Here is a 22,138-nt window from a genome sequence, read left to right as displayed (position 1 = left end):
AGCCTAATCAGCCTCCAGGGCTACTTATGATCCAGTCCCCCGCCACACTTTTCCCATCCCTCCTCACTTGTGACTTCCACCTGACAACATTCTCTTACCCTTTCACCCCCAATCGCTAGCACGGAGTATCATTCATTCCTTCACCAGACACAACACGTGCCCATTGGATTACTTGCGGATGCACCGAGGCACTGCAACACACTCTCGCTTAGTCAATATCTGCAACCCGGCATCACCAACGAAATTCTCGGGCGGTTACGCAAGTCACAACCCGCCTCAGCATCGTGATTCAAACCGGCCGCGTCGGATGCACTCCACGCCGCTTCGTTCTATACGACAAACTGCCCTGGGCGTGGCGGTAGGGTAGGCCCAGCATGCCAAAGCCTACCGAGCCTTTCTTGCCTTTGGGCCTCACCGACAGCGGAGCGCGCCCTCGGTTTCCCCGGCTTGCCAGTGAGTCGTCGTCTATCATATCCCCGTTGGCTTTGCCTCCGGGGACATATGGATACTTCGACCACGTCGCAACTAAGGGTAGTGCGCCCACCCAACTCGCCCCGGGCATCCCTTCATTTTCCAATGGCTTGGGGCTCCGTAGTCCCCGAGGCATCAAAGTCTATTCACCGCTTTCACCTGGCGTCAGAGGTCCAACCGCACGTGCGGCTTCATTTCTCTCACCCCACCTTATGCCGACGACGTGGGAGGGGCAGTTCCATCCGGTGAACAATAACACCACCGTCCCCCGAGGGACAGACAATGGAATGCTCTCGGTTGAAGAGCCAACTGTTGGCGACAGTTGCGTCAACGGGTTAAGCCCCACGGCCAAAGCGTCCATATCGCCCACAGGACTAGCCCTTACCGGCCATCCCCAATCCATTTCTGCAGATTCGCTCGACCCAGCTTTGCATGGCCGGATGAACCAGCGGCTGCTTCAGCAAAACGCCCGGATCCGGGAGGCCTGGGAGGCGGAGCGGAAATATCTCGAGGCAAATCGGGAACGGGCCGAAGAGGTCTACAAGGAAGAGCGAGCGCTGATGGAGGAAGAACGCGCCGAGTGGGAGGCTGAGAAAGCCACCCTGCTGGCTGAGATACGGCGCCTTCAACAGCTTGTGCTGGTAAGTGTCAAATTCGTGCTGTTTATGCCCCACTCTGGCTGCCTCGGGAGTTATTGTGCTCCTGAGACAGGCCCTGTACTCCCGAATTGCCACCGAGACATCCCGGTCGGGGAAGAAATGGCTGACATTGTTGAATAGGCCTTAGGAAGCGGGTCCGTCGGCGCCCAAAACGGCCTACCTCCCTTCGGCCCTGGTATCCGGGGGGGCACGGGGGGCTTGTCGCGGACAGACAGCAACGAGTCGACATCCACGCGGAGGAGCTTTCAGCAGGCGACCCAGAACGGAACTTCATTTCTGCCCGGGACAGGGCCCAAAACCGTGGAGCGCTCCTCATCAAAAACATTGACTGGACTACAATCTCCCACATCGGATTTCCTCAGACCGGCTAGAGAGACCCAGCCTGATGCCGGCCCCGTTCCCGTTGTCGATGTCCACGAGATCCACCCGGAATTGGAAGGTATCCGGATCAAAGCCACTAGCGTGAAGAAAGCTACATTTAGCGATTCCGCCTTGGCAAACGCATCCAGAGCGCCCAGTCTATCAGACTCTTCTCCCACCGAGTCTGACCAGGCGAAAAGCCCGCAGGAGAAGAAGGAGCAGACACTGCAAGTCTTGGCGGCCAACGAAGCGGATCGCCTCACCATGCATGCTGGCCATACGCCAAGTCATTCCCTTTCAGAATTGGCAACCGTCGCCTCCTCGGGAACAAATACCGGGACAAGCAGCGGGGGTGGTAGTACCCCGACTATGACGCAAAGGAATGGGGTAGCCGCCGGATTCTTGCCCGTGGCTGGTGAAGGAAATGGCGTCTCAGAAGCAGCACCCGCTGCCCAGTCACTCTCAAAGATCCCGGGCAACTATCCCCAGCTGTTTGACGACCATCCAGAGCCTATCTTCGAACCAAACGAGGACCGAGGGCTGAAAGGACCCCTGATGGTGAGAAATATGCCGGCTCATGACGAGATTTTCTTCCAGAAGCTTGCAGACAAATTGGAAGAAGTTACGAGGGACGACAAAGCCGCTTTGCCTGCCGTCTTGCAAGATCCTGGGCTCGCCAATGGCAATGATGAGAGCGTCCTCAGCCAAGTGAAGACACATTCCGAAGGCCAATTCGATGCCCAGCAACCGGCGGGCGATGCTGATGACTCCGGCTCCGCGGGCAGCAGAAGTAGCCCGAGAAGCAAGGACGAAGACGAATTGGACATCCCGCTGAAATTCAAGAAGAAAATGAACTTTGGCGCTCCCTTTGGCGAGGTTCGGCCAGTACTCCGGGGCCATTAGGTGCGAGCATTGTACTGTACAGGACACTAGCCTCTCGTGCTGTCGGGTCTTCTGTTTCTCGACGTTTCCTTTTGAACTTCTTTCTTTTGACTTTAAGGATCACAAAGCAAAGCATTAGAATGGGCATCGGGGTGGTCTGACTTTGTTTTGGCATAGCAATGGTGCAAGGGGGATGACGGTGCGAGGGGGACGGTGGGTGGGCCTTGCTTTGGCGAGAGCCCTTGCATCGGTGGGACGGGACTAGCGTCGAGGCATTTGCGTGCTTTCTTTCGGTTGTTTGGCGAGTACGGCATCATACCCCACTGTCATTTGTCTTTCGAAGGTATTTTACCCGAGAGGAAACGGGCTTGAAGTCAGTTTCCCTCGGGGTTGGAGGATGCATAAGCGGGTGGTTGCTTGACAGCGTGTTTTGTGTTCCAAGCGTTGCTCACTGAAGCGTTGCTCATGTTGCAGCGTTCATGTTGAAGCGCTCCTTACTGAAGCGTTCCTCATGTTGAAGCATTCCCTTCACTCATGTTGAAGCGTTCCGTTCACTCATGTTGCAGCGTTCATCATATTGGACCGTTCACTCATGTTGAAGCATTCCGTTCACTCATGTTGAAGCATTCCATTCACTCATGGTGAAGCATTCTCCAGTTCCAAGCGTTCCAGAGTCCGAAGTGCTCTGGCTTCAAGTGCTCCGCAATTCCCGAGTTGGGTTCTTCAGTCCCAAGTGTTCCTCAGTTCGAGGTTGCGTTCTCCAGTTCAAAGTGTTCTTCAGTTTGAAGTGTTTTTCGTTCCAATTTCCTCAATCCCAATTTTCTCTGAAGTGTTCGTTGGTTTCAATTGCTCCTCAGTTCCGAGTGTGGTTCTGACCTCCAAGGCTGCATTCTTCAGTTTTAAGTTTTTTTTTACAGTTCCGGGTGTTTCTCAGTCCCGAGCATTTTCCGGTTCCAGTTTCCTCAGTTCGAAGTGTTTTCTTCAATTCCAAATGGTTCAGTTCTTTAGTTCCAAGTGGTCATGATTTCCAAGATTGCGTTCTCCAGTTTCAAGTGCTTTTTTAGTTCCAAGTGTTTCTCAGTTCCAAACGTTCTGCATTTCCAAGAGTTCCTCTGCTCCAAGGACTAGGTTCATCTGTTTTAAGTGATATTTCAGTTCCAAAGGTCCCAATATATATGTGAAGAGCTCCATTGTACATACGAAGGGTTTCACTATACATGCTGATTTCATTGTACATATTATGGTTTTCACTGCACATATGATGGTTTTCACTGTACATACGAAGGGTTCAATGGCGTGTGGAAACACAGCATTAATTTGGAGAGCAATTGCACGGCGTCTTCGATGGAATGATATCCAAGACACTTAGTGACGTGTCTCTCAAGCTCGACTCTCAATGGGAGATCAAGACATCTTCTTCCCCATCAACTCAGCCAACTCGTCCAACAGGTCCACCGTCTCTGCCGGGCTCGCAATCCACGCCGTCGTACCCACGCTCCTCGCCCTGAAGTCGTTAGCCCCCGCGCTCAGGAACTGATCGCCCACGTGCAGCGTGTTGTCGCCCTTGATCGCACCCCCCGGCACAGATGCGCCAAACCACCTCTGGCAGACCGTCACGCCCCAGCTCTTGTCGCCGATGTCGACAAACACATCGCGTCCGCCGTTGAACGCGCAGAAGGGGACGCGCCTGCTCCGTCCCACCTTGCTCAGCTCCAGGATCTTCTGCACCACCAACACCGTCTCCTCGAGCGACTCCCTCGGGATGCGTGTCTCGGGCGGGCTGGGGATGATCCCGACGGCCCGGTCCTTGCGCATCAGCGTGGCTGGGAGATTTAGGGTCTTGATGCAGTCGCGCAGCGCGGCCTCGGCAACGTCTAGAACCTGCTTGATATCTCGCTCATCCCAGGTCGCCATCTCCGGGGTGAGCCACTTGTGACGGGGCACGGGGGATAAGAGGTGTGGAGAGGAAGGGTCGAACTCGAAGAGGTAGTTGGCTTCGCCGCCCATGATGATGACGGATTGCTTTTGGGCTGGTGTGAGTTCGGCAGTGTTTGCTAGGGTGTCGAGAAGACCGTGCAGGCGGGCGTAGTATTTGTCGGCCGTTGTGTAGCCTGCGGCGGTGACAATGCCAATCTTTACGTTTTTACGGAGAAGGTCTGGGACAGAATACGGGTTTAGTGGGAATAGAAAAATACGTGCCGTAGGAAGAAAGGAGCTTGTACATACCGATCAGCCGGGGAACGATCGGACTTGTAGGTTCAAGGCTTTCCCCGTCGTCGTATAGGGTTACATCACCGTCGAATGTTGCGAGCTGAAGGGTGCCGTAGGTGGTCACGGCCATCATCTGGGCCGAGTTTAGAATTAGGCGGACATCGTTGAACGAAGGGGAAACGAAGCGGCGGGACGAGATGTAGCGTTTGCGGTCCTGGAACTTAAAGGCAGCTTCCAGGGGAAGGCGAGTGAAGAATGGCCCAATACTGGGGACTAGAAGCTTAAGCTTTGATGGGAAGGGGTTCTCGGCGTCGTTCTGGTGGGCGACTGTGTGATCCTGTCAGTCTTTCCTTGGGTTCCTTCCTTGGGATAGGAGGGCAATGAGAGGGCAGCTGCCATGGCTTACTGTGGTCATCAATCATAATCTCAACATCGCGGAGGATTTCGCTGTATCTCCTATGCGCCTCCTCACGCGTTTGGGCCAGACCGCTCATTCCTTGTCCGTCGAAGACGCCTTGGGGCTGAGAGTAGAGTACAAATGGCACCGCCAGCAGGCCCTTGATCCATTCTAACTCCGATGTCAGTGTCTTGGCATTGAATGAAAGCATCACTCCATAGTATCGGAAGGGCTGTCACTAGCTCCACAGAGCTGAGTTCCCAGCACGAGCAACCGTCCCCCTCGACCCCAAACGTCGCCTCTTGCCGACAACACCTGAATGCCCATGGAAGGTCTAACTCGATGGGAGGATGTTTTACCTATGAACTGATCTCGCCTGTGAGTCTTGAGGGCATCTGGCTCATTGTTAGTCTCTAGCCATGCAGAAAGGTGACTCAAATCCGTACATTCGACACGGTACCGAGAGGTCATGATGATGCAAGCGGGGACTGAGTTTTGAGTTGCGAGTGACGTAGTCGAGGTTGAACAGCTAATCAAGTAAAGGTCGGGGGTATCTCAAGGACAAGCGCCCAATATAAGTATCAAACGAACGATAATAAGCAATCACAACTAGAGTCAGTCACCGCTTCTTACAGTCCTAATTGAGAACAACAGTCTCCAGGTCCGGATGGAGCTATCGGCTGACCCTCCCGGTCGTCGAGGCTATCGCCGGCTCCACCGCGGGGCCGCCCAATGAACGCTGGCGGATGATGTCACAGGGTCCAGGAAAGCACTTGTCAGCAAATCAGGGACGTGAAGTCGTAGGCTGTGGGACCGGCTCCACCCGGCCACTGCCGGCCGACGTTGCGCAGATCGGCACACTCCGCCAAAGTCCCACCAGTCAGTGTCACAGTTCGCCCAGGGGGCAACAACAAATATCCATTATCAGGGGTCCTAATAACTCAAAGCACCCGTCATGAATACATACATACAGCCAGCCCCCTATGCACCCCTAAAACACCACCACCACCTCCTACCTCACCGACCAAATCACCACCTTAGCAAGCCGCGCTAACAGTCGCCGTCCTCGTCAAACAACCCTCCGGACATGCCGTGGCGCAGCCCTGGACATAGAGCACCGTCTTGGGCGTGCAGCCGCACGGCACAGCCATGCTCGTGTCGACGCGGCACGTCGGCACGGGGCACCGCAGCGTGGGGCAGTCGGCGGGGCGGGTCGTGCGTGTGACGGTCGGGCACGGCGTCGTGATGATGGAACGCGTTGTCGTCTTGGGCGGCAGCGTGACGATGCTGGTTACGATGCCCGTCGGCGTGGTAGACGTCGACGTTGTTGTTGGCCTAGGAGGCCAGCGGCGGGTTGTGGTGGTTCTGGACGGGGTCGTCGGACAGGGCAAGGGGGAAGTGTGGAAGGCTATGTCGCACCCTTGGTAGGGGCAGTCGGCCTCGCAGGGGGCGATGAGTGTGGCCGTGGGGAGGGTTGAGGGACAGCCGCACGGGTTCTGGATGGTGGTTTGGAAGGTGCAGTCGGAGAAAGGGCAGGTCTTGCCGCAGCCGCGGTTCTGGATCGTCCGAGTTGCTGTTGGGCAGGCGGGCGCCTGCGGGCCTTGACCTAGGACAAGGCTGGCAAAGGCCAGGACGGTGGCGAGGGAGAATTTCATCCTTGATGCTTTTTGCCGTCAGCAAACTGTAGGCCCTAATAAGTGTGTCTTTCGACGTTACCTGGAAGTCCAGGACACAGTGGGTCGTGGGGATACTGGATGCGTCGGATGAGCCTGGATATGATTGACGTCCAAACTTGCCCAGCTTGTCATCTCCTACTCCCTTTTCTAAGTGGAACAGGAAGTCCAAATTATTATATGTGCGAGGATCGGCGAGACCTTTGGGACCCAACCTTGTTTCTATTCTTGGTCTTCTGGGCCGGCCGTGTTTCCTCGTTCCTGTCTGGGAAGTTCCCTAGCTTCTCCGGGTCGTTGCCCGCTCTATGGGATTACCGGATGAACTGACTTCCAGTATTGCGTCTCCTGAGGCTCCTTGCCTTCAATGCTACCCAGGGCTTGGGCATATCGATTGTTATCCCCAGGGGCAGGAGTTCCTATCCCAGTCAATCATATGTGGAACCGTTAAGCTCCGAGGACATCATTATCCCTTTCGGGCCGCTTGACTGCTTCGAGGTTGTATAGGGACAACGAGTGTGACAATCTCGCGTTCTGGAACTGCAGGTGTCGCTCTTCAGAACCATGGTTGCCCCCACGGGGTTAACCGGCTGAAGGAACACTGTCGTCGATAGTAAGCGTTCGGCTCTAGGGAACTCTGCTCCTGCCTACTATTTCGCATCTCGTCGTCGCTTGCTGGCGTCGGCCGTCTGTGGCATGGATATTTCAACTAATCTATCCCGCATATACCATGGGTTCGGTCGTGAGTTGGCTTCCGTTTCGGGGCGGAAGACCTGCGCCGGCGGATGCAGGAGATAGATAGCAAGCGCCGAATTCCGGGATACGGTTATCTTCCTCTGAGCAAAGCAGCTATATCGCTTTTCCACTCCACCCCAGAGGAGACACCGAGGGTGCTTGGGGTGTTGACCTCACGCCAAATTGGTCGCCCTGTTGGTGGCCGCTGGTTCTGATTTGGCACTCATTGAGTCGTTCTGCGAGACGGGACGTTGTAGACTTGTCTTTCCTACGAGGTGGTCTCACACCGTACCGGATGATTCCATACGATGCAATAACCTTGCTCTAGGCTCGATCTAGGCTATAAACGAACGAACAAACCTGTCTCCATGGCCGTAGGTTTGGCTCTCTATTGATGGCTATGGGAATTAGGAAAGCATGACGTGCAGTCATTTCCGCCTTCAGCCTCATTTTAGCCTGAGCGGTGCCAGGGCGTCTGCAGCGTGTCTTGACAGGAAGCTGCGGGTCAGGGAGATTTCCGGTCGTAATGTCGAACAGCTCCTCTAGATTGTCTCAATTAAAGTTGATGTCTAGGGAAATAGCCGTTTCTGGTTTTCGGTGCTTGAGCCCGTAAGCGAGGTCAAGAGATAACATGGGACCCGGCTAGAAGTGATAGGGACTGGAATCAGCAAGCCTTTTCATTTGTCATGAAAACAATCACATTTTGTTTGGTGATAAGCGTAGGATTTTAGCTAGGGCTTCACACAAATATGACAGTGTTCCAAGAACAGGGAGAGCGCCGACGGACTCAGACCCCGGGCTGGAGAGAAATGAGTATTGCAGACATGTGCTGCCGGCAAGGTACCGTAGACATGGCGAAACACGGCTGCAAGTCGTTGATTAAGCGGTCAGGTGTGCTGTACTAGAAAAAATAGACTGATGTTTGCTAGTGAAAGGTTGACCGGGGGCCGTAATGGCATGATATATGCGCCATGCCCCCATGAATAAACAGTTTATCCCCAAGTGCCCCTATGTAACCGGCCAGTACGCCATGCTCTAAACCCACAACCGAAAGCCGTGAACTCCGTTCCATTCAAGTCAAGGGACCTAATAAGCCTCCTGAGGCTTGGCCGGTAAGTCTGGCTCCTCAGGGGCGAGGTTATCCATCCAAGCCGAGAAGTCTTCATCGTCTTCAACTGAGTCTGGCTTTTCTGCGACAGTGTCGACTGGTTGACTTGCCTCAGCAACTGCGACCAGTGACGGAGACCTTGATTTGGTCTGAGCGACTGGGTCCGCTCCTTCCACAGGTTCGTGCGGAACAGCATTAATACTGTCAGACTCCTCGAGGTCCTCAACCCATGGCTGTACGTACGCAGGACTATGTGACTCTGTGAGCGGTGTGGTCGGCTCGGAATCCGCTGGAGCAGCGACCACAAGCATGTTGTCGTCATCATTCTGCTCGTGATGATACTGGCGTCTCTTAGGGAGGGGCGGAGGCGGCACTGGCTGGCGCTCAGTGGCTGGCTTCGATGGCTCACTCTGCCCTTCCATCGACGGCGGCGGAGGAACGGGTTTCCGTTTGGGAACGTGAATGGGTACGGTAGGGGTCTTCTTTTCGGGCATTGGGAGGGGTGTACCCGGCGGTGGCAGCGGTTGTCCACGCCCAATCGGCTGGCTAAGGTCAAGCGTAGACACATTATCATTATGCTGGTTGCAGTTTGCAGTTGCTTCCTCGTTGGCACGCCGCTGGAAGGCGTTTAAGCCCCAACGCTTGGCGGAAGCAGCTGCGCTAGCGACTGCGTTCAAAGCAGTGCGCTTATGGGGCTCATTCGCGCTCTGAGAGCTCAGTCCTAAGGAGGTTGAAGATGTTGTTTCGCGACGATTAAAAAGCCCCCTTGCTGTAGAACCGGTCTGGTTCCGGACGGAACCTTTGGCAGACGAAGTCAGCGTGTGGGACCCGTTGCCATTATGGCTCTCCGCAGACGAAACAGTATTTCGCCGGGCTTGAGATGTCTTGGCCGCCTCCTTTTCCGTGTCGGTCGTGTCCCTAGATGAGCTGGAAGTTGAATGGCTAGAGGACTTGGACGTAATATAAGGTTTGAAAGCATTTGGACTGGATGCTGGAGCCAAGGCTGGAGACTGGGATTTCGCTGAGAGAGACTCCATGACTGACACGGCTGAATTATCCTTTGGCGGGGACGATGAGGGTCTGAATTGGTCTGCATTGGCGGCGATGGTCCCTACTGTAGGGGATGAGGGTTGGGCGAAGGGGGCAGGGAGTGCAGGCGGGGAGCTTATCTCGCTCTTTGTCTCGTTCCTAATGTCAAGACTGGTTGACGAGGTCGAAGGAGATGATGCCAGGTCTGTCTTGCTTGCTTTATTCTGAAGCTTCTTGCCGAAGAATCCAATCGAGGGCTTCTTCTCAAGCACCGGTTGGCTGTAGCTCTTCTCCATATGAGGAAGATCTGTCTCCTGCAATCCGTGACTCTCCTCAAGACGCTCCACTTCGTCTAAATCTCCATCTTGGGCAACAGCGCATTCGGGGCCGGCCGGCGACTTCACTGTATCATCGTGGAAGATTCCGCCCCTCCATTTCTTATGCTCGGTGCTGAAAAAGGGCGTGTCATCCCAGAAAGGCAGGACCAACGTCTCTGCGATGACCTCCTTGATCCGATTCTCTATTTGGCGGAGAATGACCGTGTAGGTAATCTGTCGCGAGCTGACAATGGGTTCGATCGTCATCTCCAACTTCGGCATCTGCTGGAACGAGAACCAGATGCGGTTACTGGGCGGGGGCTTGATCTTGAAGAGTGCGTGACCTTCCAGCTTTCGCAGGACGACGGCGAGGACCAAATTGACCTCCCTGGCTTTGAAACGTGATCCCAAATCGATGCGAGCAGTCGCTGCAACTTCCAGCCGGAAGTTGCCAGTGTATCGCACGTCTGCCTCGATCCCGCACTCTCCCTCGACGGTTAGGTCTTTTAGACGGGGATTCGTGATATATGGTGCCGATTCGCCCGTATCAATGGCCTTGATGGTGATATTCGACAAGAACGCTGGCCGCTTGACCCGGGATATTTTTTTGGTGAGCTTCTCCCGGATGAAGTTCTCAATGTCCTTGGTCTTGTGAACACCCAGGAACACTCGCCCGATCATGGCATTGAGCCACCTCGTCTGCATGTGCTCCTCGGACGAGTGGAGCTTCTGCACCAACGAGAGAATGTTCTTGACGTCGAACTGAATGGGCGTTGGCGCTTTGTTCTCGCCTGCAAACGTCTGCTCCTGGTTTCGCAGGAGGGCGAAGTAGAAGTCCTCCTTTGCCGAGCAGTTCTCTGAGAACAGGTAGAACGGCTTGGAGAGCTGACTGTCCGGGCCCAACTCCGGGCCATCGGAACGCCGTGAGAGGCAGATGGCGTTACGTTTGATCCAGAGCTCGCCTTCCGGCGTCACAGGTTCTCCCGAATATACACTGATGTCGTGATGCGCCAAAGACACCACGTGGCGTACCTCGAGCTGTTCATCATCGTCGAATAGCATCAAATGACCATGCCTACGAGACGGATTAGGAAAACGGCACAGGCGGCGAGGCTGCATAACATACCTCAGCACCACGTAGAACACATTGCCAGCCTTCTTGGGGCGCTGACTACCGGCAGTCGAATTGTCCAGTGGTCCGGGCGCCTGCTTCCGGTCGAAGATGCTGCGGTACATGGTCTGGTAGACACTGGGGCTGGGCGCCGCTACGGTGGTGGAACCGACGGGCGTCGAACGCTCAATGGGCTTTGCATTGATGCCCATTGGCGTGTACTCGCGGCAGACGGCAAAGTAGCCAGCCGCAACATCCGGCTCGCGGTGAGCGAACCGGCCCTTGGGCCCATCTTTCTGTGCTGTTTTGAGAGGTTCGAGGTCGTCACCGGGTTGCACCAGGTCATCGTCGCTAGCTGACGCCTGCGGGGCGTCGGCATCTTTGCGGTAGGGAAGGGTGAAATAAGCATGGGCAAAAATGACGATCACGAGCAGTGGGAGAAACGTGATGCCTCCGAGAACGTAGGTCAAGAGGAAGACAGTCCAGCCCATGGCGTTGGCTGTTGCACTGTGGCGGCAGCAGAGAGGGCTCTGCTACCTGCCTGACGGTAAGATGAGAAGGGGGCGCATCGATTCAAAGCAGTAATGCAGCTTCGATCTTGCGGTTTGCGACACAGGTGGAGTTGCGAGCATAGGTAAGGTAGGTAAGATTCACGTTTCGGATGGCCAACCAACCTCACCTAGCCAGCTCGGGCAGTTGTTGATGACAGACAACGGCCGGCGCAGCAGCCCGTCCCAGCTGCCATTGCGTCAAGGTTCGGGAGTCGCTGGTAGCACCCGCTAGTGGGCCTCGCTTCCCCGCGCTCTGCCAATTGAGAGGCAGGATTAGTGCTCCACCGTTTCGACAGGCATGGAAGAGCTTGGGGAAGCTTATCAGCTCGCGATGAGGTGGACTGGAGCCTTTACGATGCCGAAACGGATAACCTACCTTAATGCGTTGTGATGTTTATGTGGATTCAATGCATCTCAAGGTTGCGGCTGGTTGAGGAGGTCAAGGGGTGGCTGTTGGGTAGGTGGTTATGTGCGCAGCGTGCGCAGCTTGCTCCTGATATGTACAGTAGTGCGGATACCTTCATACACATGTTTGCTCACAGATCGCTCCCTGTTTGAATTCATTTTATTGTGCCGCGAGCTGCGCTCATTCCCGTAAGCGGAAGTGCCCGTAGCAGAGCAAACTCAAGACACTCCGTCCTCAGGTCTGAACGACGAGTCTCCCCGATGGTCCCAGTGCGATGTCCCTCTCATCCTGAGTGTTGAGCTGACACCTGACCTGGCCGCGCTGTGTCAACAGCCGCATAACACCGGAAGAACAAGGTATTGCGAGCCGCTATTTGGTCATGCCATTGGTATTTTGATTCCTATGAGCACTCCCGCATCCCAGACCAAATCCATGCAGGAGATCCTTCCGTGCCGAACGCGATGAGCCCCATGCAGTGAAAATCAAGCAAGCCATATCTAACCCCACCGAAACCAGCACCCCGCCGAGAATTCCTTTAGATCGTGGTCTCGTAGGCAACCGGCGCAACGGTCTCAGGCTTGTTCTCGACGATCGACACTGTCCGGGCCTCGCGCGGCATGGCGGGTTGCCTCTTCAGTTGCACCGGTGTGCCCTCGGCCTTGGCCTTCTTCCTGAGCTCGGCGTTTTCCTTGACCCGGCGGAGGAAGTCATCCCGTGACCGAGACGGCTGGATGTGCTCGATCCGGACGTTGATGCGCTTCTCGATGTACCGGTGCTTGACCTTCTTGTAGATGATGATACCGACTGCCGACTTGGTGACGTTGTAGATAACGCCGGTCTTGCCGTGGTAGACCTTGTGGGCCATACTGTTGGTGTGCAAAGTCAGTATTCCGTTCGCAATCCTCCGCATGACCCCTGATGAAGCGCGTCTCAATCGTTGATTCCCGTCGCTGCCGCAGACCCTCCACATCCATGCAAGATTCCGGGGATTTGCTTACCCCTTCTGGACAGCACCGTTGACCTTGATGTCGACGATATCGCCAACCCTGTAGCCAATTAGCCATCCATCCGTCACAATCCACCGGTCGGACGAAGCGCCCCAACATACTTGTACTGCCTCAGGTAGGTCGAGAGCCTGATCATACCCTTCTCCCGGAAGCCCCGGGAGAAGGCGTATCTAGTACCAGCACGGAGACCTGCGGGGTGACCCATCTTGCCTGTTTGCTGGGTGTGTCGGCGTGGATCGATATGTCGAAGTCGGTGATGCTGCGGGCTGCGAAAATTGGGGATTTTTGTGCGGATGCGAATCCAAGTCGGGATTCGGAAATGGGTGACTAAGCAGGGTGCGGGTGCCGCTTATCGTTAGGGCAAGCGAAAACGATAAGCGACGCACGGACCACCACAAATCTCCCCTCCAATTTTCTCAACGCTACGAGTGCAGACAATCGAAACCACCCGACTTTCCGCTCGGTCGACCAACTTTCAATAGCCTCAACGACAAGATGGCGCCGCGCTCGTACTCCAAGACCGCTAAGGTCCCGCGTCGTCCCTTCGAGGCCGCTCGTTTGTGCGTCTAACCTTTGGATTTTATTCCTCTTCAATTGCAGCCTCTGCGCGGTGGTGACCGCGAATGCCGTCGCCGGCGCGCATGCTTGCAACATCACCGGCCACTGAGCAAGAGCTTGTCTCTGCTTATGTCGATAGTGATCATGGACTGACTTTCGGAACCCCAGGGACTCCGAGTTGAAGCTCGTCGGCGAGTATGGTCTCCGCAACAAGCGTGAGGTCTGGCGTGTGCTTCTCACTCTGTCCAAGATCCGTCGTGCTGCTCGGTATGTGATCTCTGCTACCTGAAATTTGCATTCCTTGGAATGATTCGCTAACAATTTGCTTTCACAGTGAGCTTCTCACCCTCGACGAGAAGGACCCGAAGCGCCTCTTCGAAGGCAATGCCCTCATTCGCCGTCTTGTCCGCGTCGGTGTGCTCGACGAGTCGCGCATGAAGCTCGATTACGTCTTGGCCCTGAAGGCTGAAGATTTCTTGGAGCGCCGCCTTCAGACTCTCGTCTACAAGCTCGGTCTCGCCAAGTCGATCCACCACGCCCGTGTCCTGATCCGCCAGCGCCACATCCGTGTCGGCAAGCAGATCGTCAACGTTCCCTCTTTCATCGTCCGTCTCGACTCGCAGAAGCACATCGACTTCGCTCTGACCTCGCCGTTCGGCGGTGGCCGCCCTGGCCGTGTCAGGAGAAAGAAGGCCAAGGCCGCGGAGAAGGGTGAGGAGGGTGAGGACGAGGACGAGGAGTAAGCTCAACACGCTTTTTACCATGGGAATGGTTGGGACTGCACGGTACGGGATACGAAAATTGGTCTGGGCAGGGGTTTGTGACCTCTGCATCATGCTCTTACGGCGTTTATAGTCGGGGTGGAATGCATCAAGATTCGCACGTAAAGCAGAGCACCGAACTATGAGTAGATCTCACTCCCGTATCATTGCTGCAGATTGTCCTGGAATATGTCCCACCAAGAAATGTTCCAATGCGGAGACTGAGGAAGTGCAAGCGCCCGCCAGTCTTACCGCCGGATATGTTGCTGAAGGTGAATTCGGAGAGGACCAACAACCTTAAGGGTATACTGTATCGCTATGTTGAACCATCTTGACCATCCTCAGTAGTTCCGCCTTCCTGCGCGCCACCCGATTTATCCCATAGATCTCGTTCTTTACTTGCCAGTTTCCCCGTCTCACCCGTGCAATAGCTGTTTTTGACGAAGGAATGGCAGCATGCATAACCCCATTTGAAATCCGACCACCAGCTCCCCCAGACGGAGGTGTGGTTGTTGATGAAGACATCCTCGGGATACTTCGACTTGGCCGCTTTCCTCGGCGCGCCCTTGATGAGGCCGGCCTCATCGTACTCGACGAACACCTCCGACTCGGTGATGGCCGCCTTCAAGGCCTCTGGCACCGTCGGCTGCTCGCCGTACTGGCTCGCGAGCAGCTCGGCTCGTTTTCTCCGCTTCGCCTCCCGCTCCTCGTTCTCCTTCTTCCGCGCCAGCGCCCCTGCGGTGGGGTTGGCTTGGAGATGTAGCGACGTGTCGCCTGTCCTCTCCTGCACCTCCCACGCGTACCGCTGTGCCTTCTCGAACTCGGCCGCCTCGCCCGACGCGCGGAGGAAGCTCTCCTCGGCGAATAGCTGTGCCGACTTGTCGCCTATCGCGCCGGGATCCACGAGCGCGCGCTTTTTGGGGTTGTACTTGGCCGAGTCCGCGTCCAGGTTCAGTAGGTACTTAGCCGTGTCCTCCCGTATTCTCATCGACTGCTTCACTGTCTTGTCCTTGCCGAGCTCCGACTCCTCCGCGTACTTGAACCCTTCCTCGAATGCGTCGTCGGCCTTTACCTTTTTGTTTCGGGACTCGATTATCAGGCTGTGGTTCTCCATCACCTCGTCATACTGCTTCGGGTCGAACGCGGCCCAGACGTCTCTCTTCGCCTCGAACCCGAGGTTTACCTCCCTGACGGTCCGGTCTGCTTGGATGTCCCTGCCCGTGATCTTGGCGCCAAACTTGCGCGGGCGCTCGAGGCAATCCTTCTTCTTGTGGCCCATGGCGCCGCAGTTCTCGCATGCGCCCTTGACCCATTTTGTCCGGGCCGGTCCTGTCTGCCTGGCTCCTCTCTCGATCGTGAAGTTGTTCTCGGCTTCGTGGGCGGCGCGGGAGCGCTGATGCTGCAGCGAGTCGTCGTGGTCGTCTAGGCCACTGACGTAGAAGGGCTGTTTGCTGATGTAGGAGGGGATGTAGATGTTGTCTTCTTTGCGCGCGGCGCCCGCTCCGGAGCCGCTGTCTGTGTTGGCGCTGGCGGCCGGCGCGCGTTCCGGCCGTCGAGGGGCAGGAGGAGCCATGGCTTATTGCGTTGTTGAGCCGGAAAAGTTGTCTACCGGATCTTATCGGAGGGGAACACTCAAAGTGTGTTTGGTCTTGGGACGAGACTCGTTGCGGAGCGATCTGCCGCTTTAACGAAGCGCAATCTTATCCAACCCTAACCCTCGAGGAAGAGGGTGGCGTCAAGCTCACCAAACCAGCAACATGACTCGGACTCTTTTTAAAAGAGCTGGGTGTTCCGGACTGTAGGAAAGGTATCGCCGGACTACTAGGCCTAGCGCCCCTAAAACCCGTCACCCCGTCCATCGCGCACTTCAGTATAACTAACCGTCAATTGCCATTCAGAAACATCAATCTATCATATCCTATACGGGCGACTGTACGAGCACTAATGCCCCGAGCCTACTTATGTTCTCGCTTCCCGAAGGTTGCCCTTGGCTATTGGGTACGATGCCGTTGTTTCTAGCTCTTCTAGGTTAACTCCTTCCTACTGAGACGCGTTCTAGGTTGTAGCGTATCGACGGGCGTATTCTTGTCCCGAGTAAGTCCGTACCTAGTCTAGTTGCTCTTTCTATAAAGGCCGTGAATCAGCGCAAGCCTGTCAAAGACGAGACTCGAAGGTAATGGGACTTTCAGCCGGAGAGTGATATGGCTGGCACCGGGCAATCTTCTGCCCATTTTCCGTTTGTGGGACAAGCTCTGCCTCTTCCCTGGCGCAGTAGTTAGTAGTAGCCTTCACGTGAATTGGCGATTTCCGCTTCACCACGCGACTGCTTGGAATGACGGACGCGTCGCTGCCCAGGACCTAGCAGTATTTGGAGAACCAGAGGGCCCCATCGAGTTTCTCTATCTTCAAGTTTGCCGAGACATTCGATGTACCCCTAAATGGGCTACTTCCATTCTTGCACAAACATTTCTTGGAGAGTACGAACATGAGAGACTGCTTTGGCATCTGGCGTCTGCAACATCGTCACGATGGACGTGTTCCGTGTCCGACTCAACTGCATCGACCACTACCAAGCCACGCCAACGCGATATGACCCTTCGCTGAGAAAGGACTCGCATCTCGTGGAGAGCTCCAAACAGCCCAAGGTTCCGGTGATTCGCGTCTTCGGATCAACCGAGACTGGGCAGAAAGTGTGTGCTCACATCCACGGAGCCTTCCCGTACCTCTACATCGAGTATCGAGGGCCGCTGGACAAACATGCAGGTGGGCAGAGCTCCCCTGTTTTAAATCAACGTTGGGACATCGAATTGCTCACTTGTAACAACACAGTGTCCGAGTACATCTACCGACTGCACCTGTCCATTGACACCGCGCTGGCTGTGAGTTACCGCATGGAGCAGTACCGCGAGCCACGGAGCTTTGTCGCGCGCATCACGCTCGTCAAAGGCGTGCCTTTCTACGGCTTCCACGTTGGCTACCGCTTCTACCTGAAGATCTACATGCTGAACCCCGCCGTCATGACGCGGCTGGCCGATGTCCTGCAGCAGGGGCTCGTGATGGGCCGCCCGTTCCAACCCTACGAGGCCCACTTGCAGTATCTGCTCCAGTTCATGACCGACTACAACCTGTACGGTTGTGACTTCCTCGACGCTGGGAAGGTCCGGTTCCGCGCCCCTGTCCCGGACCCTGCTGGGCCCGACGAGGTCCCGGGGATCTGGGACAGCAACACGATCCCTCCCGAAAGCATCACGGATGAGTACGGCCTCCCCCGGGCCAGCCATTGCTCTATCGAGGTGGACATATGCGTGCAGGACATCTTGAACCGCAGAGCCGTGAAGGAGCGGCGTCTGCACCACGACTTCATCGAGCGAGAACACCCCATTCCGGCCGATGTGAAGCTTGTCCACAGCATGGCCGGCCTGTGGAGAGACGAGACCAAGCGCAGGAAGAAGCGGATGGGCAAGTCTACGCCTGGCGATAGCCCCTTTCCTCCCGAGGCGCTGATTCCCATGTCCGCGGACCCGCGAGATTCCCAACCGCCGGGCTGGATTCACGAGGAAGAGCACCGCGAGCAGGTGCAGCAGTTAGTTGAACAAGAGAGCAGAGAGGGTGGGCCAGTGTTCAGCTTCTCCGATTACATCGAGCCGGATCCGAACGAGGACGAGATCCAGACAGCTATTCAGTCTGTTGAGGACTTGTATCCGGAGAACTTGCTACCTGCTCTGGGGCTCGAGCACCAGTTGCACGAAGAACATCCAGACGTCGCCAACAGCATACAAGTTGACGAAAAGGGCATTCTTGACCTTGCGGTTTCCGAGGAAGAACAACAGCTCTTTCCAGAGGATTTGGACCAAGACCTGGTTAGGAAGGGACAGGCGTCCGAACTAGTCTCGAAGCCGGAACAGAAGAAAACCCGTGGTGGCCCTGGCATCGCTCCGGCTGGCGGTAGTGGAGGGGCATCCATTTCCAAAGCCAGCTCAGAGGAAGGGCCGCGCAAGCTCGTTGCCGAACTCAAGCGGAGAGTTGGGGGCCTAGTCGGAGGGCTCGGCGTTAGCGGGCTGCGCGCTGGCAAGCGTCCATACATCCCGCTGCCGGACGAATTCCTTTCCGACCCGGCGATGCTGGAGCTTACTTCCACGGACACTTCCACGGACGACGGCGATACCAAGCCGCTGGCACCGCAAACAGCGGGACCACCATCCAACCTGAAGCGCCCACCGGAGGCTCCTGAGTCTGGTGCCCCGCCTAAACGGCCGAGGTTCGAAGATCAGAGCCAAGCTTCCTCATCACCCTCTGTCACGGTTGACAAGGCAACTGACTCAGTGGCCGGGGAGCACACGAGCATTTGGGTACGGCCGGCCGACACACCGCAACCCCCGAGCTCCTCCCAGAAGGGCACCGCTGCCAAGTCGCCCGCGAATCAAACCCTCAGCTTCCCCGTCGTGAAGAATGCCCATGATCCCGACACGGTACTGCGGCTGACGCAGCGAAGTGCCTCGCAGCGGAGCGACGGCGGCACAGTAGCGGGCTCCATGAAGAAGCAGGTCTCGTTTGATCCGCTGGTATCAGTCCGAGAGGTCGACACAGGCTCGGAACAGCCAGCGTCGTGGACACCGCCCCCGGCAACTCAGATTTCCGGCACACCCCCAACACCGAGACTGTACTGGAGCGGATCGGCGACAATGTTCCTGGTCAACAGCACGCCACCGTCCGCCGAAGAGGTTTGCTCGACCATGCAGGCCTACGGACTGCCGGATGTCATCTACCAAGACGCCTTCTATAGCAAAGATAACGATGTGCCACCACGGCCCAGGGAGTATGCCGGAAGAGAGTACCGACTGGGTGGCAACACCGTACCATACCTCCCCGACTTTGATCCAACCGGCCAGTCTCCGGCCACGTACGGGGCGAAGCCGGCGTCTGCGCCCAACCTTTCCGAGCTGGAGCTGGCGTACGAGAAGCAGCAACTTCAGTGCACGCTGAGGAGCTGGGAGATAGCCGAGCCGCCGCCCACCTTTGCCGAAGTAAGCGGGTGGTGGGCCGAACAGCAGAGCAGCAAACCTCGCAGAGCGCGCTCCGGCCCCGCTGCCACGCAGGGGCCACGGCGCGAGCTCTCGCAGATCGTCGGGCCCACGCCACGGAGCACGCATGACTTCAAGTACTCGCAGAAACAGAAGTCAACCAGCGTCCAGCACGAAGCGCAGTACATGAGCACCATGAGCCTGGAACTGCATGTCAACACCAGAGGCAAGCTGGTGCCGAACCCCGAGGAGGACGAGGTCCAGTGCATCTTCTGGTGTCTGAGATCCGACGAGATGTGTCTCGGCGGGAGCCAGGCAGCAGACGACACCGTATCTGGCATCGTCGTCGTGTCGGAGGACGGGGCGCTTGCCGAGCAGATACGCAGCCAGACCTCGGTCGAGGTGGTCGCGGAGACGTCGGAGCTCGATGCCATGGTCAGGATGGTGGAGATCGTGCGGGTACACGACCCTGATATCCTCACGGGCTACGAAGTGCACGGCAGCTCGTGGGGATACCTGGTGGAGCGGGCCATGCACAAGTACGAGTACGACCTGTGCATCGAGTTCTCGCGCATGAAGTCCGAGTCCGTCGGCAGCGCCAGCGGCAGGTCCAAGGCCAACGACCGCTGGGGCTTCCGGACGACGTCGATGCTGCATGTTACCGGGAGACACATCGTCAACATCTGGCGAGCCATGCGGGGCGAGCTGAACCTCCTCCAGTACAGCATGGAGAACGTCGTGTGGCACCTGCTGCATCGCCGGATCCCGCATTACTCGTATCGGACCCTGACGGACTGGTACGTGGGTGGACGACCCAGGGACCTGGGCAGGGTCCTGCGCTACTACCTGGCAAAGGCCCGCACGGACATCGAGATACTCGAGGCCAACGAACTGATCCCGCGGACGAGCGAGCAGGCCCGACTGCTCGGCGTGGATTTCTTCTCCGTCTTCTCGAGGGGCTCCCAGTTCAAGGTCGAGTCCATCATGTTCCGGATCGCCAAGCCCGAGAACTTCCTCCTGGTCTCGCCCAGCAGGAAGCAAGTGGGCGCGCAGAACGCCCTCGAGTGCCTGCCGCTGGTGATGGAGCCCCAGAGCGCCTTCTACTCCAGCCCTCTGCTGGTTCTGGACTTCCAGAGTCTGTACCCCAGCGTCATGATCGCCTACAACTACTGCTACTCGACGTGCCTCGGCCGAGTCGTCAGCTGGCGCGGCACGAACAAGCTGGGCTTCACCGAATACAAGAGAAGGGAGGGCCTCCTGCGGCTACTGAAAGACCACATCAACATCGCCCCAAACGGCATGATGTACACCAAGCCCGAGATCCGGAAGTCGCTGCTCGCGAAGATGCTCACCGAGATCCTCGAGACCCGCGTCATGGTCAAGAGCGGCATGAAGGAAGACAAGGACGACAGGACGCTGCAGAAGCTCCTCAACAACCGCCAGCTGGCCTTGAAGCTGCTGGCCAACGTCACCTACGGCTACACGTCGGCCTCGTTCTCCGGCAGGATGCCGTGCTCCGAGATCGCCGACAGCATCGTGCAGACCGGCCGCGAGACGCTGGAGCGGGCCATCGCCTACATACACTCAGTGGACCGCTGGAACGCCGAGGTGGTCTACGGCGATACCGACAGCCTGTTCGTCCACCTCAAGGGCCGCACGCGCGAGCAGGCCTTCGACATCGGCGCCGAGATGGCCAGGGAGATCACGGATCTGAATCCGCGGCCCGTGAAGCTCAAGTTCGAGAAGGTGTACCACCCCTGCGTGCTGCTCGCCAAGAAGCGCTACGTCGGCTACAAGTACGAGAGCCGCGACCAGGCGGTGCCGGAGTTCGACGCGAAGGGCATCGAGACGGTCCGCCGCGACGGGACGCCGGCCGAGCAGAAGATCGAGGAGAAGGCCCTCAGGATCCTGTTCGAGACAGCCGACCTCAGCCAGGTCAAGGCGTATTTCCAGTCCCAGTGCGCGAAGATCCTGCGCGGCTCCGTCTCCATCTCCGATTTCGTCTTCGCCAAAGAGGTCAAGCTGGGCAGCTACAGCGCCAAGGGACCCGGCCCACCGGGCGCCCTCATCAGCACCAAGCGCATGCTCGAAGACGCGCGCGCCGAGCCGCAGTACGGCGAGCGCGTCCCCTACGTCGTCATCTCGGGCGCGCCAGGCGCGCGGCTCGTCGACCGGTGTGTCGCGCCCGAAGACCTGCTCAACAACCCCCACGCGTCGCTCGACGCCGGGTATTACATCTCCAAGAACATCATCCCCCCGCTCGAGCGCATCTTCAACCTCGTCGGCGCCAACGTCCGCGCGTGGTACGACGAGATGCCCAAGGTCCAGCACGTTCGTCGCTTCGAGACCGCCTCTGCTGCGTCAGCTATCAATCGTGACAACAACAACAACGGCGGTAGGAAGAAAACGCTCGAATCCTTCCTGAACTCCACCTCCTGCATAGCCTGCGGCGTCAAAATGGCCACAAAGCGCACCACCACCACCACCACCGATGATAACGATGACAATCACGACGACGACCAACTCCTCCCCCCCCTCCGGGACCTCTGCGCGCGATGCACCGCCGACCCGGCTGCGACCACGGCGCTGCTGCAGACGCGGCTGAACCGCCAAGTGCGCCGGTACGCCGACGTGGTCAGGGTGTGCCAGACCTGTGCCGGCTTCGCGCCCGCCGAGCGGGGGGAGGGGGAGGGGGAGGTGGTGCCATGCGACAGCCGGGACTGTCCCGTCTTCTACACGCGCGTGAAGCAGCGGGCTGCCGTGGCGGCGGAGCGGGGCGTGGTCGAGGCGCTTGTTGGGAGGTTGGGGAGGCGGGCGGAGAGGGTGTTCGATTGGTGAGGGGTTGTTATTCTGATGTTGTGAGAATGTCTTGGGTGGGTTCATG

General features: G+C 57.2%; 8 protein-coding genes across 8 annotated transcripts; 3 read left to right on the top strand and 5 right to left on the bottom strand.

Annotated features, from left to right (window-relative positions):
- Nucleotides 1–247: 247 nt before the first annotated feature.
- On the top strand, nt 248–2,439 carry B0T15DRAFT_76527 (uncharacterized protein). The gene is made up of 2 exons (XM_062871297.1): nt 248–1,112; nt 1,251–2,439. The coding sequence occupies exons 1-2, from the start codon at nt 375–377 to the stop codon at nt 2,391–2,393; spliced, it is 1,881 nt and encodes a 626-aa protein (XP_062727250.1). The 5' UTR covers nt 248–374; the 3' UTR covers nt 2,394–2,439.
- Nucleotides 2,440–3,733: 1,294 nt separating this feature from the next.
- On the bottom strand, nt 3,734–5,862 carry B0T15DRAFT_521534 (IMP-specific 5-nucleotidase). The gene is made up of 5 exons (XM_062868570.1): nt 5,427–5,862; nt 5,340–5,375; nt 4,990–5,151; nt 4,599–4,910; nt 3,734–4,528 (listed from the first exon to the last, which is right to left on the bottom strand). The coding sequence occupies exons 1-5, from the start codon at nt 5,449–5,451 to the stop codon at nt 3,777–3,779; spliced, it is 1,287 nt and encodes a 428-aa protein (XP_062727249.1). The 5' UTR covers nt 5,452–5,862; the 3' UTR covers nt 3,734–3,776.
- A 116-nt stretch (nt 5,863–5,978) lies between these two features.
- On the bottom strand, nt 5,979–6,796 carry B0T15DRAFT_76549 (uncharacterized protein). Its single transcript, XM_062871298.1, has one exon. It carries the CDS (start codon nt 6,633–6,635, stop codon nt 6,018–6,020), a length of 618 nt encoding a protein of 205 aa, XP_062727248.1. The 5' UTR covers nt 6,636–6,796; the 3' UTR covers nt 5,979–6,017.
- A 1,310-nt stretch (nt 6,797–8,106) lies between these two features.
- B0T15DRAFT_427698 (uncharacterized protein) lies at nt 8,107–11,680 on the bottom strand. The gene is made up of 2 exons (XM_062865671.1): nt 10,966–11,680; nt 8,107–10,914 (listed from the first exon to the last, which is right to left on the bottom strand). The coding sequence occupies exons 1-2, from the start codon at nt 11,439–11,441 to the stop codon at nt 8,472–8,474; spliced, it is 2,919 nt and encodes a 972-aa protein (XP_062727247.1). The 5' UTR covers nt 11,442–11,680; the 3' UTR covers nt 8,107–8,471.
- Nucleotides 11,681–12,442: 762 nt separating this feature from the next.
- On the bottom strand, nt 12,443–13,119 carry B0T15DRAFT_482480 (ribosomal protein L21e-domain-containing protein; the record flags this gene model as incomplete). The annotated part of the gene is made up of 3 exons (XM_062866106.1): nt 12,443–12,773; nt 12,906–12,953; nt 13,016–13,119. The coding sequence occupies 3 exons, from the start codon at nt 13,117–13,119 to the stop codon at nt 12,443–12,445; spliced, it is 483 nt and encodes a 160-aa protein (XP_062727246.1).
- Nucleotides 13,120–13,409: 290 nt separating this feature from the next.
- On the top strand, nt 13,410–14,215 carry B0T15DRAFT_490075 (uncharacterized protein; the record flags this gene model as incomplete). Its single annotated transcript, XM_062866651.1, has 3 exons — nt 13,410–13,474; nt 13,641–13,739; nt 13,807–14,215. The coding sequence occupies 3 exons, from the start codon at nt 13,410–13,412 to the stop codon at nt 14,213–14,215; spliced, it is 573 nt and encodes a 190-aa protein (XP_062727245.1).
- Nucleotides 14,216–14,428: 213 nt separating this feature from the next.
- B0T15DRAFT_76362 (Pre-mRNA splicing Prp18-interacting factor-domain-containing protein) lies at nt 14,429–15,960 on the bottom strand. Its single transcript, XM_062871296.1, has one exon. It carries the CDS (start codon nt 15,804–15,806, stop codon nt 14,550–14,552), a length of 1,257 nt encoding a protein of 418 aa, XP_062727244.1. The 5' UTR covers nt 15,807–15,960; the 3' UTR covers nt 14,429–14,549.
- Nucleotides 15,961–16,761: 801 nt separating this feature from the next.
- On the top strand, nt 16,762–22,092 carry B0T15DRAFT_387080 (uncharacterized protein; the record flags this gene model as incomplete). Its single annotated transcript, XM_062864363.1, has 2 exons — nt 16,762–16,996; nt 17,063–22,092. 2 exons carry the CDS (start codon nt 16,762–16,764, stop codon nt 22,090–22,092), a joined length of 5,265 nt encoding a protein of 1,754 aa, XP_062727243.1.
- Nucleotides 22,093–22,138: the final 46 nt, after the last annotated feature.

The sequence above is a fragment of the Chaetomium strumarium genome (genome assembly GCF_033439665.1).
Source record: "Chaetomium strumarium strain CBS 333.67 chromosome Unknown B0T15scaffold_1, whole genome shotgun sequence".
NCBI lineage: Eukaryota > Fungi > Ascomycota > Sordariomycetes > Sordariales > Chaetomiaceae > Chaetomium > Chaetomium strumarium.
This window is presented reverse-complemented; position numbering and strand designations above follow the sequence as displayed.